Here is a 25,407-nt window from a genome sequence, read left to right as displayed (position 1 = left end):
TCTGTTTTGTTGTTTTTGTTTTTGTTTTTTGTTTAATTTTTGTTTTGTTTTGTTTTGGGGGGGGGTGACATTGTAGAATTTACATGGGCCGACAAATGAACATAATTCTTAGTGCATATGAAGCTAGAGCCTTGGATTATGAAATCCATATAAAAGTGATAATGTGGTTGTTTACAGTAAAGGTTTATATAGAGAGAGAATACATGGTCATCGTCTTAAATATAAGCTGTATTTTGGCGAGGGTAAAGAAAGACAAAAGTGGCGAGCCTTGGCGAGCTTATATATTTTAAGACACTGACCATGTATTCTATTTATCATGCAACAGCCATCAAAATAAACATTTTAAGTGAAACAGTAGCACTGTACCATTTTAAATGTTGTTTCACTTGGAAGTAGGTCAGTCGAATTGACGCACGTGCTAAGATTCTAAAACACCGCTTATTCCGACAATGCAGTGCCAGGATAAAAACAGATATATTTATACTACCTTGATTTGTAAAACGGTTTATTTTCCTATTTTAAGGTATTTTTCTACAATAGTAATAATTTGTCATGATTTGCAATATTTAAAACATTTTCCTTATAATTACATGTATATACAGGATAAATGTGCTCTCGTCTCTTTATCATATTTTACGTTACTACCCATAACGTAGATATCTAAATATAAATAGCTTTCATTTCCATGCTAATGTTAATTAATCGAATTAAGATAAACTTTTTATGAAAGGAATGGCAATACAAATATGTTCATATCAAAATATAGATAACAGCAAACACACAAATATTTCTTTCAGCCCTTGTCCTGTGGTCAGCAATCTTCAAAACATATTTATTCTCTCAGAAAACAAACATTGTCGCCACAAAAATTCATGCTTTGAAAACCTCGTGAAACAATATATAGCAAACGCGAGGTAAATTCATCTATTCTGTATGTAGTATGAGCGCAATTTAGAGTATACTTCCAAAGTAATATCGATAACGTAAATATTTCATCATCACTTTCTTGTCTCCCAAAGGGTAAAAAAGCATACCTAGCAGTTTCATTGGATTTTTTTTATTAAAACATATTTAATTGTCAAAACGTACAAAGGGATTGGGCACAAGTTTTTGCAACTTATCAACGCCCTTTCCCAAACAAATACAAAATTACAATATACGACAAAAGTTTCATTGGAATTAAAGCTACATGCGAACACTGGTTACCTAAAAAATGTATTATACATTAAGATCGTAGTAGATATCTAAGGAAAATGTGCTATTAAGTTAAGTTCATTTTCCTGACCAGGATTTACTACTCTGGACTCAAAAACATACAATATATCTACATGATACATCATATAATAATATACATTATATAAGAATAATATATGTAGATCTACAGTTGCGCAAATTATTACGGTTTCATATTAGATCTAGCCTAATACATGAACTAGGGCGCAATACAACTGTAAGCTCATGCAACTTACAAATGTGCTCTTGTACATTAATCCAATATTTGATCATTTCCCAATCAGTTTGTGTGATTTTTTTATGTAGAGATGTATCTATGTCTTATTATTCCGCTCACGAGTTTTGAATATTAAAATTCCGCGGGAGCGAACGCTCCTCAAACCCGGATGTTGATATGCGCATGATTTTGCCGGTGCGATTTGTATTTCCGGTTTCCAGATTGAACTTTTGAAAAAGGAGAAATGCCTCAAGAGGTTTGTTTTGCTTGTGTTAAGTTTTGTTGTATGGGCTATCCTACAAAATATGTAAAAGAAACCCCAATAACAGTTATATATACTGACAGGAGATTCAAAATTATCGAAAGATCTGCCCAGTTGGGTTGTTTACGTTTGGTCTGACAGTTAGCTGGCCTACTGTACCTGTGTACTGCAGCTCATGCAGTCTTCTTCTTATGATAACTCCTTTCCGTCAATAATGACGATTTCGTGGAGTGTTTTGGTGTTGGGTGCACAGGGGCTCTGATTTAAAAAGAAAGAGAGTTTTTTTTTTTATTATTATTTAGTATGGTTAAAAGGATAAAAAAAAACTTGTTTGAACTAGCCTAGTGTTTGTTTATGAGGGGTTCAAGGACTGAGTGTGGTATGTGTGCCTTGAAGCCCTCTAGTGTGGTGCACTGTACTGCTGCTACCGGGAGGAGGTTCCATAATTGTAATTGTGCATAATTAATATAATACCTTCCTAGATTTTGTGAGAGAACTTTGAAATATTGATCATATTCGTCAGTCATAAATGTCTGGGTTCTAGACATGCGTAATATAATACCGGCGGTGGCCGAGTGGTTAAGGTGTCCCGACACTTTATCACTAGCCTCCACCTCTGGGTTGCGAGTTCGAAACCTACGTGGGGCAGTTGCCAGGTACTGACTGTAGGCCGGTGGTTTTTCTCTGGGTACACCGGCTTTCCTCCACCTCCAAAACCTGGCACGTCCTTAAATGACCCTGGCTGTTAATAGGACATTAAACAAAAACAAACCAAAAACTGAGTATAACCTTGTTTGTAATTTACATTAACAGGCCTACATCAGGTTGAGTAAAACTGCCATTTCGTATAATAAGCGATCGCGAACTCACATGTTTTAGTTAGAGTATGGATTTAGTTTAAACATTATTTGAGTAAAATACTTAAAGTACTCAAAACTGTTGGTGGCTGTTTAACGAGTTATGTGCCACGGGGCCGATTTTGGGCCGATTATAGTACTACGTTGAGTGCCAGTGGGCCGATTTTAGGCCGATGCAGGACATTAAAAAATGAACATATTATTTTCTTAATTTATTTATTACAGATTGATAGGGGAATATCTTATCTTCACATTGAAATAATTTTTGACGTCATATCATGATAAATGACGTCACTACAGGTAAATAATGACGTCATTAGTGCAAAGCCGTGAACAAGGTCACGACGTTGTTCCAGGGAACGTCATTTTTACTACATGGTACAGCAGCGTTTTCGGGTTTTATTTTCTGGGCCAAACGATCTTCTGTATTTTACATTAAACAGCCGATTAACAACTTGGGTTTCTTTTTCTGAATCAGATTATATTTTGTTTTTCCTATGAGTTGTATTTGGTAATTAGGCTAGTTCAACGGACGAAGATTATTTCTGTCTCATAACATTGTGTTCATCATTACATGATTCACGTTATATGCCTACATGTAGATCGATGATCTCGTTGAAATCAGTTTATCATAAACTACCCAGTTTAAATATTATTCATATATTGTCGTTTCGGTATCTATATTTAGGAAAGTCATACAGTATTTACAATGTAGAAAACATAAGATTTGAAAAAAAAGAAGTTTTTTTCCAATAACTAATAAAAAAATCAATATTATGGAAATTATGGAATAGGCCACAATTTTCCGGAGCGGGCACCATGCAGATAAATCTGCTGGTAGTATGAAAATGGTTAGTGGAAACTATCCCACGCATTGTCTCAAAGCTGAATTTAAAAAAACGTGTGATAAATTGTCTAAGATAAGGTATAAGAAAACGTGAATCACTTTATTTGCTGCATGTGCAAAGATGATGTTTAGGAATGTGTGAAACTGTACATTTATTTACCATATATACAAAGATAAAATTTAAGGATATACAAAGTTAAATTAATGTTTAAGAATACGTGAATCACTGTACTGTATAGATACATGTGTGTATGTCTTCTTGTTCCACACAAAGTGTGGTTGACTATGTTACGATATCGAGATTCGTTACACATTCTTCCGTTCTAATAGATTGGATAAGAACTGAATCAACCAAGAGAGTTTGTATGAGACAGCGTTCAGATTTAATGGATGATATGATATGATGTCACATTTAATTATACATATTTATGTAATGTAACCCGATACATATAAATTTAGATCCTTTATTGGAAAATAAACTAAAATAAATCAAAGTTCCAGGGAGGAAACTGCGCAAAACCATTTGTAGACCCGCTCTTGACAAAACTACCTCAATGTAGTCTGCCAAAGACATCCAGCAAGACAGCCCACATTATACTGACAACGGATATACCAAGTTGCCCTACCCCAAAAATGTACATGTACCATCAGTACAGACTCTGGTTTGTCCCACCAGAGAAAGGCCAAAAGTGAGTCATTGTCAAGAGATATCATAAAGAAGATAGTTGATAGAAAGAAAAGAAAAGATATGATCCGAAATTAAGTCGCCTCTAACCATAATGGAACGGGGACAGCAGATATATTTTTTACGCCCTACCTGCAGAGCAGTGGCAAGTATAGTAGATGACAATGTAATCATTACTGTTGCTGTAATATTGACCGGGGACGGAGAAACTGTATAGCTTTTATGCATGACTGTATGTAACCAAAATGCATGTGACATTACCTTAGCAACCTTTTACTTAAAACACAGGATGTTACATTTTATGTCGGAAAAGTTTTAGAATTTTAAATAGAGCAACAATAGTCTCGACAGAGTTGTGATAACTAAACTCCAGATTATGTTTCTTGTTTGACAGCTGTACCATAACACTGCCATACAAAATGTACACTGCCATATAAAAATAAATAAAATTCACATTTTCTATACAAGCGCCTGTGGCACACATTAACATTAGCTTGTCCTACCATGGTACATGTACTGTCGATTCAAACACAGGGACTAGGAGAATTTGTTACAGTGTACATGTAATTGAACCTTCTCTAGTGTGTATAGCACATTTTCAGACGTTTTTGTTTTGTGTGTGTGTTCTTTTGTTTTAGCTTTTTTGTTGTTTTTTTTTTTTGGAGGGGGGGGGGGGGGGGGGGGGGGGGGGGGGCTTGTGGAGGGGGCTAGATATTAAAACTAGGTAAAAATGACACCCCCATTATAATGTACACCAGCGGTGTCATTTTTACCGAAAGTGTATTTTGCTATACATACTAAGGTTGATTGCATTGATCTACAATTTGAGAGAGTTTTAACGACAGCATTGCAAGCCTGAAATTCTATTCGAGTCTATTTGTACAACATTTTGAACTGTCTGAAAGTTATTGGTCTGTATCACAAGATTTGAGTAGCCATGAGCAGTTTTTTTTTTATTTTAAACTGATCGTGAGTGTACCAATATATATCTAATTTTTTACACGTTTCGTTTTTTTATGTCATTTGTCTCTTGCCCATTTTGCTCGTATTTTTAATCACATTTTTTGGCCCTTATGACTTTTACAGTGTTGATGGGCAGTTACGCACTTTAACTAACTAACTAGGGAATGTCCGTTTCTTGAAGACTGTAACAAATTCCCAGGTCCCTGTCTGTGGTTCAAATACGATCATACATATTTCACGTACTCACATTTCGGACGTGAAAACATATGGGTTAACAGTTGATAATCAGGCCGGAGCCCAATGTTTGAACCATTTCAGGATTTCGTTTTTCGGGAAATACCCGGCGGTTTACTGTTACAATTTTGCCGTATACATGACATACTACCGTTTTATGTCACCCACAACGCACCCACAACTTCGCAAGCAAAAGGTGTCATTTTGTACACCCTTGGCTAGTGAAGTTGCCAACAACGGTGACAATCATTTTAGTACACGACAGGTCGCCTTTTCCTTTTTAATGCCGCTATGGCATAAAATTTACAGAGGTCGCAGTGACCTTGTTTAGTTTAAATCATGTCTCCTTATTTTGTGCTCGTCTCCCAAGCTTTATATCCGTTTTTTAAATATTGACCGAGATATTTTACCGGACGAAAACTTTGTCATCTTGGACAGACGGATCATATGGCCAGATTTGATTAATTTGTGTGTACAAGTTGATAGGGGTGCTATAGGCTGAAATAAAAAGATAAATAAATATAAGCAAACATTCGCAGCAAGGTTTTGTGGAATGAACTGTTCACTCATCCTCACAAGAATGTGGAGCGAGTATGGACAGGTTTAATTTGCTTGTATTTAGTTTCTTTATCACATCCCGTGCCTTGAGTTGATCTCTCCTTATCCTTCATTATCCGCTCTTCTTTTTCCACGAACTTATTGTCAACATGTAATTATTTTGTGTGTGAGAGAGGGAGATAGTCCGAGTCTGTTTGTTGCATTAACTTCCACGGATACATCTTTATTTCCATATAGTAAGACACACAGTTATAATCGGTTATTATAGCTCACGAATTGTTTAACCATGTACCGACGTAAACAATTTGATTTGATTCGAAAGCACGTATCCAACATATCCACCTGATCTGTTACTGGTAGAACAAACAAATATACAATACAAATTAATAGTGATCAACTTTGATTTAATGAACCCTGACTCTGTCAAAATCCCATGGGGAAGGGGTCATTTTATTGTAATTATTTATTACCCAAACGTAGAAAATAAGAAATAAGCGCGCGTTTGTATACAAATGGCTTCCTTGTCCATAACATAGACGGAGACGGCGGAACCTACTATTTTTATTAATATATTCACAGATATAAGCCTCACAGTTTGTGCACGTGTGGTGACATTTTTAAAATATATACAACTTTATTTGAACAATTCATCCGTAATTAAGATATTTCAAATAATCCGTACTGCTTCAATGTTACATGTCTCAATCATTACTAAAGTACAGCTGTAAAGAAAGAAAGAAAGAAAGAAAGGTATCTCAATTTCAAAATGAAAAATAAACAGATTAGCAGAACACCATCATTATTTTATCCGGAGATCATGATAGGTTGTGTATTAAAGTAGAAATAACTTATTCTAGTCAAATAGATGTATGTAGAGGCGGAGCTTACCAATAGTAAATACTGTAATTGATACACCCTGTAATCATTATTGTTGTTTTGCTAGGTACAGATTATCATTATCGAAATGGTACATTGCTTTTTGCCTGCAAGTATCGGTTTCTAGAAAAAGCAAAGAAATAGGCCTATCGTATGCTATGAAACGGAATATCGGAGTTTATTTGGGCCTGGCCTATTGGTCGTCAGGTTGCTAAAAAGGTGATCGGGCAGTATCTGAAATTTTGTGTAAAGTAAGTGTACAAACACATTAAGATGATTTTTTCTTCAAGTATAATATACTTTGGTTACTTATTTGGCTATGTTAAATCATAAATGAGTAGACCGCATGTTTAAATATTCCTGTTTATGATCATGGCTTTTTTGTAATGCTCTTTTCTGACAATACAAAACACTATCATACGTTTGATATATACGTATGTACACATTTGGCTTAATAATTTGAAACGCCATTCACTGGAATATTCAATAGAATACATGCTAAAATGCTAGAGCTACAGTCGATTTTATGATGATTTTATGATGATTGCCCGAGAAACGTCGTCAGAAATTGACGTTGAAAATACGTAGAAAATCTGCGTCTGATAGGATTCCCGACGTCAAACATCACCGGCGTAAGGGCGATCTTTGTGTGACGTCAAGTGACGACGTCATAATTACGGTGACGTTGGCACTTTTGAAATTCGGCGTGGCAGCGAAAGGGTTAAGGATAAAATACAGAAAACACTTACACGAAAAAACCTAAACTTTTTCACTGAAGTGCAAAATCACATTTTAAATTTATAATGCAAAAAAAATCTTGTCAATGTGAAGTAATCTGGTTTATTGATGATGCTGTTGTTGTTTGTGTACAATTCAGTTTGGAGTGAAACAAATATAGAACATATGTAACAGGAGAAAATGTAGCAGTCAGACCGGGGTTCGAACCTGTTATATTGCATTTGTGTGGCCGTAATTAAATTAATGACTGACTCTGTTGTATATATATGCTAACTACATGTTTATTGCTACATGGCTATGGTACCTTCTGATACAGATACAGAATACAGTGTCAGTATACACCTGTGTAATATCCATGATCGGGGCCTGGGCTGATAAGCCTTGACACGAGTGAAGTTAATCAAGATACAGGCCTGTCTCACTCGGATCTTATTACGGTCGTAATAGATAATTGAATGGACATTACAGAACCCAGGACCCTCCAAACTCTAGATGTACATACACTCTACCAACTAAGCTACCTGGTCGTCGATGATCGACCCAGTCCAGTTCCGCTACATTCCTCCCATCTTTTTTTCTAGTCTTTGTTGCCCGTAGACCACAAGTTTGGATATCCCTTTGCTAAGCATGCATACTCTGAATGCTTTAAACAAGGGTTGGCAAGCTTTATTGCCAAGTATGTTACAGGAGAAAGAGAAAATGTAGCAGCCAGACCAGGGCTTGAACCTGGAACCTCTGAACTCTAGACGTACAGACATCTACCAACTGAGTTCCTTGGCCACCAATGATCGACCCAATCCGGTTCCGCTACAATTACTTGAAAATTATACTAACCATCAATTTATCAATTTTTGTAACCAATTCAATATCTTTTATTTCACATAAGGATCTGTTGGTAATTAGGCATTGATATTGGTTAATACAAAATTGATCAAACTTCACTCATTGCAGGATTAACACAGGCTTAGCATGTTGTCCAGTCCATTCCCTTTTGTCAATACTAAATACGATAATTTTCTATGTAATTGGGATACATTGATTTATACTTGTTGTGTTGACAATAAATATTTTGACATTGAAATAAATTTGCTCATTAATATTGCAATTGGTTGGCCAATTCTTCATTTTGGAAGTTGAAAATTACTTTGGTAGGTGACTTTCTTGTTGTAAACATCTTCATATTTTTTGCATTTGTGCATGTGCAAATAGTTGTTTTGACACTTCATTGAAATCTTTTGCTCTTAAGAAGAGTCCAATGCACTTAATGGCCATTTAACATTTTTGCACTTATAATTATAAGTAGAATCTGTATTTTATCCTTAAACAGTCATCCATACAAAACACATACAGATATTTCATATAGAATAGATTTGTTACTAAAATAGCCAAAACCTCTTAAACAGTAAATACTGCAATAATGACGCATTAATTTCTGACAAGGTAAATAATATTTAACTAAAATATGTTGACTGAAATTTAAAGTGTTGTTTACTGAAAAACTTGATGTTACTCTACCGAAAGTATTACATCAAATTTTGGTACTTCCTAACGTGCAAATTATTTTTATTTTTTCATTTATATGATGTTTTATGACTAATTAAGTAAATGTGACTTGGACAAAAAATCTTAAAAAGTTGATAAGTTTAAAGTGATTTTGGCTATATCTTTATTTCTCTTTATTTAGTAACAAAGATATATATACCTCAACTGGGTTATAACACTAGGCAAGTTTGTATATAATCTATTATAAGTTGGAAGTTTTCCCCAACCTGATTATATTGATTTACCAAAATTTATAGCAAAAATAAAAATGAAAAGGAAGGAAATTATACAGCAGAATTACGATAATTTACAGGAATGGTCAAATACCTGGCTTTTAAAATTCCATCCTCTTAAATAACAGGTTCTGTCAATTAGTTAAGGGGGAGCTACGGCATGCTGCAGGGATCAAATCCAACTATCAAATTCAAAAACAGTCCATCTGAAACAGATAGAGATGTTCTTGTAGGCAAGGACTCAAATTTATGTCTCATGTGTGTAACAAGCAGTAAATCAGGCTTGTTGGATTAATTTGTTTATTTGGATAAAGTTACATTTAAACAGATTATTCAAGCTTAAATACACTTGTTTGACGGCATAGTTGACTGAAGCCTGTATGCATGATGGGAGTTGGTGAGCAACATTTCAGGCGTTGAATTACTGTCTTTATACTACTGGTGCTTTTCCTTTTACCAGTGTCAGTTCATTTCAGAAGAAATATCTAGCATTCAGTTTAGTGTTTCACAATTTTAAAAAACATCTGATTCTTTTCACACAATAATCAATTAGATGTTACATTTGTATTATATACATGGTACATGTACAACCCTATGTATTTATATATACTGTACCTGTGCATATGAAATGTATAATAAAATTGCGGAATGATTGTATAATAATTACCAGCTTTTGAGAATTCCCTTTAAACTTGGAGTAGGACATCTGTATTTGATATAATTCCTTCCTTTACGTTAATTTTTTCTTTTTTATTTAATTTTCCAGGATCATCTTGGAGGGGAGTGGGCCCACAGTACCCTCAACCGGGCACAGAGAATGGGACAAGATGTCCTCCAGCGAACGTCCATGAGAAAAATAGAATGGCCATCACAGAAACAGAACCAGAAAAATCCGGTTGAGGTATGTGAGGTGGTTTGGTACTTTAATTTAAAAAGGCAGAATTAAGAAAGCTGTGTTTCTGAATTACTTGAACAGTGCTTCAAATTGACGGTGCGCCCGTGCCAATCCCGCATAATTTTTTAAAATGACACACAAATTTGTTTTTTTACACGAGTCTGCAGGGGCAATGCAAATTATATCCTAAAACTAAAGTGGTTTGGTCCGCATGTATCCCCATTCCAAAAGATTATACATCCTAAAGCAAACGTTATGAAAATGACAGTAGAATGACATATTTGTCATTTAAAAAAAAAGAGAAGATTCGGTAAGTAGATTCTTTAAATTTAAAAGTTACAAAGTGTGCATATTGCTGTCAGATAGATATGTAGACGTAAACTGGAATGACTATTTGTATTATCATAGATTCGTTTTGGCTCATAGCGAATTGACCCGGTTGTCATGATTTGGGTCAGCAGGTTTGGTGTTTATAGTGAAGAATTAAATGATCAATTATGACAAGTGTTGACAGACCATCAACAAAAAGAAAATTATATCTTACTGATATTACAGGGTCAGAATAAAAGTCCAGAGTACGATATATCTGTGTCACAAATGTTTTGTTTGACATTCAAAAAGTTGCTGAAAATTTGCTCGGCGGCTGTGTTTTGGGGACCAGAAATAGTCGGAAAACAATTGAAAGTTGTTATCGCTATTTCTCAGAAAGTACTGAAGGGATCTTTCTCAAAAACAACCTGGCCAACTGTCAGCCATTATCGCTAAATCTCAAATTTCATATAAAGGTTCCCTTTGTTTGATAAGTAGATAATACTGGGGGGATGTTTCTCAATTTACACAGATCAGTAAGAGAAAGGGAAAAATAGAGAGAAGATCAATCTGACATGGAACCTATACAGATCATTCAATGGTGGGTGCCAAGATCCCTCTGGGATCTCTTGTTTTATCTAACTAGATAACATATTATTTTGTTTTTGTTTTATCTAACTAGATAACATATTATACTTTTTACATATCATCGATTCTAACAAAGCGTAGTTATTGTTACAGGATCCATTGGTGTATACCACAGTGGATGATGCGTTTGCCTCCGTACTACAGTTTATGTCACAGACTACCAGGCAGTGTCAGGTAAGCTCCTCTGTTCCTACAGTCACAGACTACCAGGCAGTGTCAGGTAAGCTCCTCTGTTCCTACAGTCACAGACTACCAGGCAGTGTCAGGTAAGCTCCTCTGTCCCTACAGTCACAGACTACCAGACAGTGTCAGGTAAGCTCCTCTGTTCCTACAGTCACAGACTACCAGGCAGTGTCAGGTAAGCTCCTCTGTTCCTACAGTCACAGACTACCAGACAGTGTCAGGTAAGCTCCTCTGTTCCTACAGTCACAGACTACCAGACAGTGTCAGGTAAGCTCCTCTGTTCCTACAGTCACAGACTACCAGGCAGTGTCAGGTAAGCTCCTCTGTTCCTACAGTTTATGTCACAGACTACCAGGCAGTGTCAGGTAAGCTCCTCTGTTCCTACAGTCACAGACTACCAGGCAGTGTCAGGTAAGCTCCTCTGTTCCTACAGTCACAGACTACCAGGCAGTGTCAGGTAAGCTCCTCTGTTCCTACAGTTTATGTCACAGACTACCAGGCAGTGTCAGGTAAGCTCCTCTGTTCCTACAGTCACAGACTACCAGGCAGTGTCAGGTAAGCTCCTCTGTTCCTACAGTCACAGACTACCAGACAGTGTCAGGTAAGCTCCTCTGTTCCTACAGTCACAGACTACCAGGCAGTGTCAGGTAAGCTCCTCTGTTCCTACAGTCACAGACTACCAGGCAGTGTCAGGTAAGCTCCTCTGTTCCTACAGTCACAGACTACCAGACAGTGTCAGGTAAGCTCCTCTGTTCCTACAGTCACAGACTACCAGACAGTGTCAGGTAAGCTCCTCTGTTCCTACAGTTTATGTCACAGACTACCAGGCAGTGTCAGGTAAGCTCCTCTGTTCCTACAGTCACAGACTACCAGGCAGTGTCAGGTAAGCTCCTCTGTTCCTACAGTCACAGACTACCAGGCAGTGTCAGGTAAGCTCCTCTGTTCCTACAGTCACAGACTACCAGACAGTGCCAGGTAAGCTCCTCTGTCCCTACAGTCACAGACTACCAGAGAGTGCCAGGTAAGCTCCTCTGTTCCTACAGTTTATGTCACAGACTACCAGGCAGTGTCAGGTAAGCTCCTCTGTTCCTACAGTCACAGACTACCAGACAGTGTCAGGTAAGCTCCTCTGTTCCTACAGTCACAGACTACCAGACAGTGTCAGGTAAGCTCCTCTGTCCCTACTGTACAGTCACAGACTACCAGGCAGTGTCAGGTAAGCTCCTCTGTTCCTACAGTCACAGACTACCAGACAGTGTCAGGTAAGCTCCTCTGTTCCTACAGTCACAGACTACCAGGCAGTGTCAGGTAAGCTCCTCTGTTCCTACAGTCACAGACTACCAGACAGTGCCAGGTAAGCTCCTCTGTTCCTACAGTCACAGACTACCAGGCAGTGTCAGGTAAGCTCCTCTGTCCCTACAGTCACAGACTACCAGACAGTGTCAGGTAAGCTCCTCTGTTCCTACAGTCACAGACTACCAGACAGTGTCAGGTAAGCTCCTCTGTTCCTACAGTCACAGACTACCAGGCAGTGCCAGGTAAGCTCCTCTGTTCCTACAGTCACAGACTACCAGACAGTGTCAGGTAAGCTCCTCTGTTCCTACAGTCACAGACTACCAGGCAGTGTCAGGTAAGCTCCTCTGTTCCTACAGTCACAGACTACCAGACAGTGCCAGGTAAGCTCCTCTATTCCTACAGTCACAGACTACCAGGCAGTGCCAGGTAAGCTCCTCTGTTCCTACAGTCACAGACTACCAGGCAGTGTCAGGTAAGCTCCTCTGTTCCTACAGTCACAGACTACCAGGCAGTGTCAGGTAAGCTCCTCTGTTCCTACAGTCACAGACTACCAGGCAGTGTCAGGTAATCTCCTCTGTTCCTACAGTCACAGACTACCAGGCAGTGCCAGGTAAGCTCCTCTGTTCCTACAGTCACAGACTACCAGGCAGTGTCAGGTAAGCTCCTCTGTTCCTACAGTCACAGACTACCAGGCAGTGTCAGGTAAGCTCCTCTGTTCCTACAGTCACAGACTACCAGGCAGTGTCAGGTAAGCTCCTCTGTTCCTACAGTCCCAGACTACCAGGCAGTGTCAGGTAAGTTCCCCTGTTCCTACAGTCACAGACTACCAGGCAGTGTCAGGTAAGCTCCTCTGTTCCTACAGTCACAGACTACCAGACAGTGTCAGGTAAGCTCCTCTGTTCCTACAGTCACAGACTACCAGACAGTGTCAGGTAAGCTCCTCTGTTCCTACAGTCACAGACTACCAGACAGTGCCAGGTAAGCTCCTCTGTTCCTACAGTCACAGACTACCAGGCAGTGTCAGGTAAGCTCCTCTGTCCCTACAGTTTATGTCACAGACTACCAAGCAGTGTCAGGTAAGCTCCTCTGTTCCTACAGTCACAGACTACCAGACAGTGTCAGGTAAGCTCCTCTGTTCCTACAGTCACAGACTACCAGACAGTGTCAGGTAAGCTCCTCTGTTCCTACAGTCACAGACTACCAGACAGTGCCAGGTAAGCTCCTCTGTTCCTACAGTCACAGACTACCAGGCAGTGTCAGGTAAGCTCCTCTGTCCCTACAGTTTATGTCACAGACTACCAGGCAGTGTCAGGTAAGCTCCTCTGTCCCTACAGTCACAGACTACCAGGCAGTGTCAGGTAAGCTCCTCTGTTCCTACAGTCACAGACTACCAGGCAGTGTCAGGTAAGCTCCTCTGTTCCTACAGTTTATGTCACAGACTACCAGACAGTGTCAGGTAAGCTCCTCTGTTCCTACAGTCACAGACTACCAGGCAGTGTCAAGTAAGCTCCTCTGTTCCTACAGTCACAGACTACCAGGCAGTGTCAGGTAAGCTCCTCTGTTCCTACAGTCACAGACTACCAGACAGTGTCAGGTAAGCTCCTCTGTTCCTACAGTCACAGACTACCAGACAGTGTCAGGTAAGCTCCTCTGTTCCTACAGTCACAGACTACCAGACAGTGTCAGGTAAGCTCCTCTGTTCCTACAGTCACAGACTACCAGACAGTGTCAGGTAAGCTCCTCTGTTCCTACAGTCACAGACTACCAGGCAGTGTCAAGTAAGCTCCTCTGTTCCTACAGTCACAGACTACCAGGCAGTGTCAGGTAAGCTCCTCTGTTCCTACAGTCACAGACTACCAGGCAGTGCCAGGTAAGCTCCTCTGTCCCTACAGTTTATGTCACAGACTACCAGGCAGTGTCAGGTAAGCTCCTCTGTTCCTACAGTTTATGTCACAGACTACCAGGCAGTGTCAGGTAAGCTCCTCTGTTCCTACAGTCACAGACTACCAGGCAGTGTCAGGTAAGCTCCTCTGTTCCTACAGTTTATGTCACAGACTACCAAACAGTGTCAGGTAAGCTCCTCTGTTCCTACAGTCACAGACTACCAGACAGTGTCAGGTAAGCTCCTCTGTTCCTACAGTCACAGACTACCAGGCAGTGCCAGGTAAGCTCCTCTGTTCCTACAGTCACAGACTACCAGACAGTGTCAGGTAAGCTCCTCTGTTCCTACAGTCACAGACTACCAGGCAGTGTCAGGTAAGCTCCTCTGTTCCTACAGTCACAGACTACCAGACAGTGTCAGGTAAGCTCCTCTGTTCCTACAGTCACAGACTACCAGGCAGTGTCAGGTAAGCTCCTCTGTTCCTACAGTCACAGACTACCAGACAGTGTCAGGTAAGCTCCTCTGTTCCTACAGTCACAGACTACCAGGCAGTGTCAGGTAAGCTCCTCTGTTCCTACAGTCACAGACTACCAGGCAGTGTCAGGTAAGCTCCTCTGTTCCTACAGTCACAGACTACCAGACAGTGTCAGGTAAGCTCCTCTGTTCCTACAGTCACAGACTACCAGGCAGTGTCAGGTAAGCTCCTCTGTTCCTACAGTTTATGTCACAGACTACCAGGCAGTGTCAGGTAAGTTCCTCTGTTCCTACAGTCACAGACTACCAGACAGTGACAGGTAAGCTCCTCTGTTCCTACAGTCACAGACTACCAGGCAGTGTCAGGTAAGCTCCTCTGTTCCTACAGTCACAGACTACCAGGCAGTGTCAGGTAAGCTCCTCTGTTACTACAGTTTATGTCACAGACTACCAGGCAGTGTCAGGTAAGTTCCTCTGTTCCTACAGTCACAGACTACCAGGCAGTGTCAGGTAAGCTCCTCTGTTCCTACAGTTTATGTCACAGACTACCAGGCAGTGTCAGGTAAGTTTCTCTGTTCCTACAGTCACAGACTACCAGACAGTGACAGGTAAGCTCCTCTGTTCCTACAGTCACAGACTACCAGGCAGTGTCAGGTAAGCTCCTCTGTTCCTACAGTCACAGACTACCAGGCAGTGTCAGGTAAGCTCCTCTGTTCCTACAGTCACAGACTACCAGGCAGTGTCAGGTAAGCTCCTCTGTTCCTACAGTCACAGACTACCAGGCAGTGTCAGGTAAGCTCCTCTGTTCCTACAGTCACAGACTACCAGACAGTGTCAGGTAAGCTCCTCTGTTCCTACAGTCACAGACTACCAGACAGTGTCAGGTAAGCTCCTCTGTTCCTACAGTCACAGACTACCAGGCAGTGTCAGGTAAGCTCCTCTGTCCCTACAGTCACAGACTACCAGACAGTGTCAGGTAAGCTCCTCTGTTCCTACAGTTTATGTCACAGACTACCAGGCAGTGTCAGGTAAGCTCCTCTGTTACTACAGTCACAGACTACCAGACAGTGTCAGGTAAGCTCCTCTGTTCCTACAGTCACAGACTACCAGGCAGTGTCAGGTAAGCTCCTCTGTTACTACAGTCACAGACTACCAGGCAGTGTCAGGTAAGCTCCTCTGTTACTACAGTCACAGACTACCAGACAGTGTCAGGTAAGCTCCTCTGTTACTACAGTCACAGACTACCAGGCAGTGTCAGGTAAGCTCCTCTGTTACTACAGTCACAGACTACCAGACAGTGTCAGGTAAGCTCCTCTGTTCCTACAGTCACAGACTACCAGACAGTGTCAGGTAAGCTCCTCTGTTCCTACAGTTTATGTCCCAGACTACCAGGCAGTCTCAGGTAAGCTCCTCTGTTACTACAGTCACAGACTACCAGACAGTGTCAGGTAAGCTCCTCTGTTACTACAGTCACAGACTACCAGGCAGTGTCAGGTAAGCTCCTCTGTTCCTACAGTCACAGACTACCAGGCAGTGTCAGGTAAGCTCCTCTGTTCCTACAGTCACAGACTACCAGGCAGTGTCAGGTAAGCTCCTCTGTTACTACAGTCACAGACTACCAGACAGTGTCAGGTAAGCTCCTCTGTTACTACAGTCACAGACTACCAGGCAGTGTCAGGTAAGCTCCTCTGTTACTACAGTCACAGACTACCAGACAGTGTCAGGTAAGCTCCTCTGTTACTACAGTCACAGACTACCAGGCAGTGTCAGGTAAGCTCCTCTGTTCCTACAGTCACAGACTACCAGACAGTGTCAGGTAAGCTCCTCTGTTCCTACAGTCACAGACTACCAGGCAGTGTCAGGTAAGCTCCTCTGTTCCTACAGTCACAGACTACCAGGCAGTGTCAGGTAAGCTCCTCTGTTACTACAGTCACAGACTACCAGGCAGTGTCAGGTAAGCTCCTCTGTTCCTACAGTCACAGACTACCAGGCAGTGTCAGGTAAGCTCCTCTGTTCCTACAGTCACAGACTACCAGGCAGTGTCAGGTAAGTTCCCCTGTTCCTACAGTCACAGACTACCAGGCAGTGCCAGGTAAGCTCCTCTGTTCCTACAGTCACAGACTACCAGGCAGTGTCAGGTAAGTTCCCCTGTTCCTACAGTCACAGACTACCAGGCAGTGTCAGGTAAGCTCCTCTGTTACTACAGTCACAGACTACCAGACAGTGTCAGGTAAGCTCCTCTGTTCCTACAGTCACAGACTACCAGACAGTGACAGGTAAGCTCCTCTGTTCCTACAGTCACAGACTACCAGGCAGTGTCAGGTAAGCTCCTCTGTTACTACAGTCACAGACTACCAGACAGTGTCAGGTAAGCTCCTCTGTTACTACAGTCACAGACTACCAGGCAGTGTCAGGTAAGCTCCTCTGTTACTACAGTCACAGACTACCAGACAGTGTCAGGTAAGCTCCTCTGTTACTACAGTCACAGACTACCAGGCAGTGTCAGGTAAGCTCCTCTGTTACTACAGTCACAGACTACCAGACAGTGTCAGGTAAGCTCCTCTGTTACTACAGTCACAGACTACCAGGCAGTGTCAGGTAAGCTCCTCTGTCCCTACAGTCACAGACTACCAGACAGTGTCAGGTAAGCTCCTCTGTCCCTACAGTCACAGACTACCAGACAGTGTCAGGTAAGCTCCTCTGTCCCTACAGTCACAGACTACCAGACAGTGTCAGGTAAGCTCCTCTGTCCCTACAGTCACAGACTACCAGACAGTGTCAGGTAAGCTCCTGTTTGGCAACAGATCATTGATTGGTTCATAATATGTACTAAGTAAGTAAATCAAAGTGTGCATTACTTTTGAAAAATTGCCCTGAGGATCATATTCTTTGAAATATTGAACACCTGATCAGCTAAAATTAAGTTTGTTAGGGTACCCTGTATATGTTTATTAAGCTTTGGATATCTACACAGGAACGATTCCTTATATACACTTACTCTCTGGTATTAAGAGAACTTTTAAGCTGGTTTATTTATAAATGACTTTTCTTGCAAATATTGATGACCATATACTGTAAGGTTAGTATACTGTGGTTAAGTACGGAGGGGGGATCCGTCCCTCACTGTGTTTGTGTCCATATGAAACAGAAGCAAATAAATGACAAAGTCCAGTTCTTTTTATTTGTATTACACTCCAGTTTCTAGCCCAACTAGTTTTAAAAACTGGTGAGTTGATGCCATTATGCTTTTTCCGTCAATCAACATTTCTTTAAAGTGGGAACTGTATGATTTCAACCAAAAGGTCAGAAGCATCCTTGGGGGAAGGAAAGAATTTTTTACATAATGGTGATTGGGGCCAGAGGTGGGGCCCAATAGGGGAATTGGAGGTTAGTTCTTTAAATCGCTACTATTCATGAACAACTGATTTTGCAGGAATGATGACTGGGGCTGAAGGGGTGGGCCCTTATGGGAAACAGGTAATATCTTGAAAATACATGGCTAAAATTTAATAAAAAAAAAAAAAATTTGATCAGAAGCATCTATGAAAGAATGGGAGCAAAATTTGCGTAATTAGTGACTCCTCAAATGACTACTATACTAAATGTTTTCTGATGATCACCTAAATATCCAGGTAAATGATGTCTGCCCCTTGGGCCTTTTGTTCTTGTTATGGCTCCATGACCAAAAAAAAATCATTCAATTCTCGTTAAATACCAGGGCCCAGTTGTTCAAAAGGTGATTCTGATATCCTGATATAAAAAATTCTGGTAGAAATTTCTTGACAAAACTTTATGAAAATCTGTAATTCTTAGTTCTCTTCCTACTGGCATAATTTGAAGATGATAATACTCGAAGGTTTTGTAACAAATGAGAAATGAAATTTTCATTAATCAAGTGATTAATAAGCTTATCACCTTTTGAACAACTGGGCCTAGGAAGTAATAAGAATATCACATTGTTTTTATTTGTACAATTACAGAGGTATTACAAGAGTAACGAGGACAACATTCGGAATCAGTGTGATGGTGTCCATTGTAGCCGCTTCCATACCCCAGCTTACACAGAGATCCAACACAAAAACCCAGTAAGTTTATAACTTCTACACCCCAGTTTACACAGAGATCCAACACAAAAACCCAGTAAGTTTATAACTTTTACAATCCAGCTTACACAGAGATCCAACACAAAAACCCAGTAAGTTTATAACTTCTACCCCCCAGCTTACACAGAGATCCAACACAAAAACCCAGTAAGTTTATAACTTCTACACCCCAGCTTACACAGAGATCCAACACAAAAACCCAGTAAGTTTATAACTTCTACACCCCAGTTTACACAGAGATCCAACACAAAAACCCAGTAAGTTTATAACTTTACACTCCAGCTTACACAGAGATCCAACACAAAAACCCAGTAAGTTTATAACTTCTACCCCCCAGCTTACACAGAGATCCAACACAAAAACCCAGTAAGTTTATAACTTCTACAATCCAGCTTACACAGAGATCCAACACAAAAACCCAGTAAGTTTATAACTTCTACACCCCAGTTTACACAGAGATCCAACACAAAAACCCAGTAAGTTTATAACTTTTACAATCCAGCTTACACAGAGATCCAACACAAAAACCCAGTAAGTTTATAACTTTTACACCCCAGCTTACACAGAGATCCAACACAAAAACCCAGTAAGTTTATAACTTTTACAATCCAGCTTACAAAGAGATCCAACACAAAAACCCAGTAAGTTTATAACTTCTACCCCCCAGCTTACACAGAGATCCAACACAAAAACCCAGTAAGTTTATAACTTCTACACTCCAGCTTACACAGAGATCCAACACAAAAACCCAGTAAGTTTATAACTTCTACACTCCAGCTTACACAGAGATCCAACACAAAAACCCAGTAAGTTTATAACTTCTACACTCCAGCTTACACAGAGATCCAACAAAAAAACCCAGTAAGTTTATAACTTCTACACCCCAGTTTACACAGAGATCAACACAAAAACCCAGTAAGTTTATAACATTTACACCCTGATTGGCTATTGAACTAATGCTCCAGGTGTATTTCAATTGCTGATGTGTTTGTGCATGATGTAAACCATCAATGCTGTCAGAACACAGGTGATTTTATATACGATACAGGTCATTGTTAAGGATATACTTTAAGATATACTGGTACGTATCAAACATAATATAATTTTTTAGCCCACCATCATCAAATGGTGGGCTATTCAAATTGCCTTTCGTCCGTGGTCCGTGGTCCGTCCATACTTCCGTCCGTCCGTTAACAATTCTTGTTACCGCTATTTCTCAGAAAGTACAGAAGGGATCTGTCTCAAATTTCAAATGCAGACTCCCTTTGGGCCCTAGTTATGCATATTGCATTTTGGGACTGATCCATCAACAAGATGGCCGATAGGCAGCCTTCTTGTATTTTGATACTTGAAGATTGTTACCGCTATTTCTCAGAAAGCGCTGAAGGGATATGTCTCAAATTTTACTTATAGACTCCCCTTGGGCCCTAGTTATGCATATTGCATTTGTGGACTGATCCGTCAACAAGATGGCCGACAGGCAGCCATCTTGGATTTCGATAGTTGAAGTTTGTTACCGCTATTTCTCAGAAAGTACTGAAGGGATCTTTCTCAAATTTCATATGTAAGTTCCCCTTGGTGCCTCATTATGCATATTGCATTTTGAGACCAATTGGAAAACAACATGGCCGACAGACAGCCATCTTGGATTTTGACAATTGAAGATTGTTATCGCTATTTCTCAGAAAGTGCTGAAGGGATCTTTCTCAAATTTCATATGTAGTTTGCCCTTGGTGCTTTGTTATGCATATTGCATTTTGAGACTAATCAGAAAACAACATGGCCGACAGGCAGCCATCTTGGATTTTGACAATTGAAGTTTATCGCTATTTCTCAGAAAGTACTGAAGGGATCATTCTCAAATTTCATTTGTAGGTTGGCCTTGGTCCCAAGCTAAGCATATTCCATTTTTGGACCAGTTAGAAATTAACATGGCCGACAGGAAGCCATCTTGGATTTTGACAATTGAAGTTTGTTATCGCTATTTCTCATAAAGTACTGAAGGGATCTTTCTCAAATTTCATATGTAGATTCCCCTTGGTCCCTCTTATTGCATTTTGGAACCAGTCTGTCCTGAAAACAATCTGGCAAACAAACAGCCATTATCTCTAAATCTCAAATTTCTTATATAGCTAGGATTCCCTTGTTTGAAAAGTACTGGAGGGATGTTTCTCAATTTGCACAGATTAGTAAAATGAAGGGAAAAGTAGGGAGAAAATCAATCTGACATAGAACGTATCAAGATCATTCAATGGTGGGCGCCAAGATCCCTCTGGGATCTCTTGTTTAAATTTTCCTGGCAAATATGGCTTAACAAAGACCATAGCAGCTGTTCCATAAGTTTGTAAAATTTTGTTGTTCCATTGACATTCATAGCGGTCCTTTCATTGGTATAATCAAGGCAAACATGTTGCTTTTTCTGGTGTTTCAATCACTTCACATATGTATTTTTGATTGATCATGCAAAAGAGACCATCTGTTCTAGCTTATGCTATGGTCATTGCATTGTGGATCCATCACCTGTCAATATTTCGGTTAAGTTGTTATTAGTCCCCTGCCGTTTGAAAAACGGGGGGACTATAGGTTTACCCTCTGTCTGTCTGTCCGTCCGTCCGTCCGTCCGTCCGTCCGTCCGTCCGTAACGAAACTTGGTATACATGATCAGTATAACATGTAGTTGTGCATCCCACATTTTTTTTTTCGAAAAACCAATTTTCAAAATGGCCGCCGGCTTCTCATTGGTTGAGGCTTGTCCGGACAACTCCTCCTAAAGTTCTACTCCGATTTTAACGAAACTTGGTATACATGATCAGTATAACATGTAGTTGTGCATCCCACTTTTTTTTTTTCGAAAAACCAATTTTCAAAATGGCCGCCAACTTCTCATTTGTTGAGACTTGTCCGGACAACTCTTCCTAAAGTACTTCTCCGATTTTAACGAAACTTGGTATACATGATCAGTATAACATGTAGTTGTGCATCCACCATTTTCTTTTCTTTGAAAAACCAATTTTCAAAATGGCCACCGACTTCTCATTGGTTGAGGCTTGTCCGGACAACTCCTCCTAAAGTACTACTCCGATTTTAACGAAACTTGGTACTCATGATCAGTATAACATGTAGTTGTGCATCCCAATTTTTCTTTTCGAAAAAAACGTTTTTCAAAATGGCCGCTGGCTTCTCATTGGTTGAGGCGTGTCCGGACAATCCTAAAGTACTACTTCGATTTTAACGAAACTTGGTATACGTGATCAGTATAACACGTAGTTTAAAAAATGGGAAATAAATAGTTGCACCCCTGGGTCAGGCAGGGGACTTTGTATTGCAGTTGCAATACTATCCATCCTTGTTAATCTTGAAGAATAGATGGATTTTGACAAAATTTGGTCAGGTGCATTATATGCCAAAGGAGTTTCTGTGTTGTATATAATGAGGATTGTGGCACCCGGAGGCCTATATAGAGGGGGTCAAATGGGAAAATATAGCTATTTCTTTTTAAATATTTCATCATAACTTAGTCCACATTTTAATATTATATATTGAAATATTTAACAAGCCCCTAATAAATGTATAATAGACGATTAAACATTTTATTTATGGTCACTTCCAGCTACAGAGGACGGAGGACGTCCATGTTGTTGTCCATCCAGGGACATACGCCGTTACAGCAGGATCGTGGGGGACACAACAACAGCAGACTCACATGGTCAACGTAAACCAGGGCCAGGCGGTCAGTCTCGACTTCTGTATGTGAGACGGTCAGTTTCAACTTCTGTATGTTACAGACGGTCAGTCTCAACTTCTGTATGTGAGATGGTCAGTCTCGACTTCTGTATGTTACAGACGGTCAGTCTCGACTTCTGTATGAGAGACGGTCAGTCTCGAATTCTCTATGTGATATGTAATAGTTCTGTGGTCAACTGGATGTGACACAGTTGAGTGGTCAGCTAGATGTGACAAATGGATATAAGTGGTCAAGATTATATATGAACAGAGGACAGTGACCACTCCGCCATTTTATCATTGGACTGAATGGACAGGACTTATATTCTCACTGGTAACTTGCAATTTGATAGGAAAACATTCAGTTGTGATGTGCAATGTGTTGTGTATGAGGCAGAGTAATATATGTAGTGCTGATTCAGCCAGAATCATGACCAGTTTTTATGTGAGGGAGTGGCTTGCAATAATTATATGTAAAATTATTTATTTCTATTTCAACACAAGTAAGTAATTATGTTGTGTGGTTGATGAAATGTCGCTTAATTGTGATAACCGGAATTTTTGGACATTTTGTAATTTGTGAAGTACTATTTGGATTAAAAAGGAGGTATTATCTGCAGTACATTTATTGGTGAAGAAATGTGTGATACTGTGAATGTGAGAGAATAAACGTGAGTGAGAATGCGAGTGTGTGAGGATAAACGTGTGTGAGAATGCGAGTGTGTAAGGATAAACGTGAGTGAGAATGTGAGTGTGTGAGGACGTGTGTGTGTGAGTTTGTGAGTGTGTGAGGACGTGTGTGAGAATGTGAGTGTGTGAGGACGTGTGTGAGAATGTGAGTGTGTGAGGACGTGTGTGAGAATGTGAGTGTGTGAGGATGTGTGTGTGTGAGTTTGTGAGTGTGTGAGGACGTGTGTGAGAATGTGAGTGTGTGAGGACGTGTGTGAGAATGTGAGTGTGTGAGGACGTGTGTGAGAATGTGAGTGTGTGAGGACGTGTGTGAGAATGTGAGTGTGTGAGGACGTGTGTGAGAACGTGTGTGTGTGAGTTTGTGTGAGAAGGTTATATGTAAAGTTTATACAGTACAGTCCTATATAAGGCAAAGCTGTGATTTAGAAAGTTTGAGTTTAATATGAAGGATGAGTTATGGTATTTCCATTATATTTATGTAAAGGGACATCACAGTAAAAATGATTGTACATGTTTTATCCAGTTTCTATGCTGTTGATATTCATCTTCATTTCCAGTGTCCAGCTTGACCACATGATTTATTCAGGAAACCCTCTCAAATATAGCGCTGATGATATCACGTAGCTGTTTTGAAAAAAAGATATTTATTTTGTTAACAGGAACATTTGATGTATGTAGAGACACAGTACCTGTTTCCATCAAATTTAGTTATAATTGTGGCAGATGTTATTTATTAACTCAAAAGTCTGTTCAAAATTATGAAAAAGTGCCATTTATTCCAAACATTGTACCAAATTATATTTGTTAACAACAGGTAGAGCTAACCATACGTACACGTTTACCTTGCGATCATCTGTCTATACACACCGTCAATGTCACAGGTGTGTTGTGTGGTGTGTTGTGAGCATGTCTCGTCTGTCTATACACACCGGCAATGTCACAGGTGTGTGGTGTGTTGTGGGCATGTCTCGTCTGTCTATACACACCGGCAATGTCACAGGTGTGTGGTGTGTTGTGGGCATGTCTTGTCTGTCTATACACACCGGCAATGTCACAGGTGTGTGGTGTGTTGTGGGCATGTCTCGTCTGTCTATACACACTGTCAATGTCACAGGTGTGTGGTGTGTTGTGGGCATGTCTCGTCTGTCTATACACACTGTCAATGTCACAGGTGTGTGGTATGTTGTGGGCATGTCTCGTCTGTCTATACACACTGTCAATGTCACAGGTGTGTGGTGTGTTGTGGGCATGTCTCGTCTGTCTATACACACCGGCAATGTCACAGGTGTGTGGTGTGTTGTGGGCATGTCTTGTCTGTCTATACACACCGGCAATGTCACAGGTGTGTGGTGTGTTGTGGGCATGTCTCGTCTGTCTATACACACCGGGAATGTCACAGATGTATGGTATGTTGTGGGCATGTCTCCTCTGTCTATACACACTGTCAATGTCACAGGTGTGTGGTGTGTTGTGGGCATGTCTCGTCTGTCTATACACACCGGCAATGTCACAGGTGTGTGGTGTGTTGTGGGCATGTCTTGTCTGTCTATACACACTGTCAATGTCACAGGTGTGTGGTGTGTTGTGGGCATGTCTCGTCTGTCTATACACACTGGCAATGTCACAGGTGTGTGGTGTGTTGTGAGCATGTCTCGTCTGTCTATACACACTGTCATTGTCACAGGTGTGTGGTATGTTGTGGGCATGCCTCGTCTGTCAATACACACCGGCAATGTCACAGGTGTGTGGTGTGTTGTGGGACAGGTGTGTGGTGTGGTGTGGGCATGCCTCGTCTGTCTATACACACCGGCAATGTCACAGGTGTGTGGTGTGTTGTGGGACAGGTGTGTGGTGTGTTGTGCCTCGTCTGTCAATACACACCGGCAATGTCACAGGTGTGTGGTGTGTTGTGGGCATGCCTCTTCTGTCAATACACACCGGCAATGTCACAGGTGTGTG

The 25,407-nt window shown here is 40.5% G+C and overlaps 1 protein-coding gene across 1 annotated transcript; it reads left to right on the top strand.

The window, feature by feature from the left end:
- Positions 1–1,678: 1,678 nt before the first annotated feature.
- On the top strand, positions 1,679–23,551 carry LOC117326799. The gene is made up of 5 exons (XM_033883523.1): positions 1,679–1,706; positions 10,012–10,146; positions 11,191–11,271; positions 18,913–19,017; positions 22,646–23,551. The coding sequence occupies exons 1-5, from the start codon at positions 1,695–1,697 to the stop codon at positions 22,787–22,789; spliced, it is 477 nt and encodes a 158-aa protein (XP_033739414.1). The 5' UTR covers positions 1,679–1,694; the 3' UTR covers positions 22,790–23,551.
- The last annotated feature ends 1,856 nt before the right edge of the window (positions 23,552–25,407 follow it).

The sequence above is a fragment of the Pecten maximus genome, chromosome 5 (genome assembly GCF_902652985.1).
Source record: "Pecten maximus chromosome 5, xPecMax1.1, whole genome shotgun sequence".
Lineage (NCBI taxonomy): Eukaryota > Metazoa > Mollusca > Bivalvia > Pectinida > Pectinidae > Pecten > Pecten maximus.
Note: the sequence above shows the minus strand (reverse complement) of the source record. Positions and strands in the feature narration are given on the sequence as shown.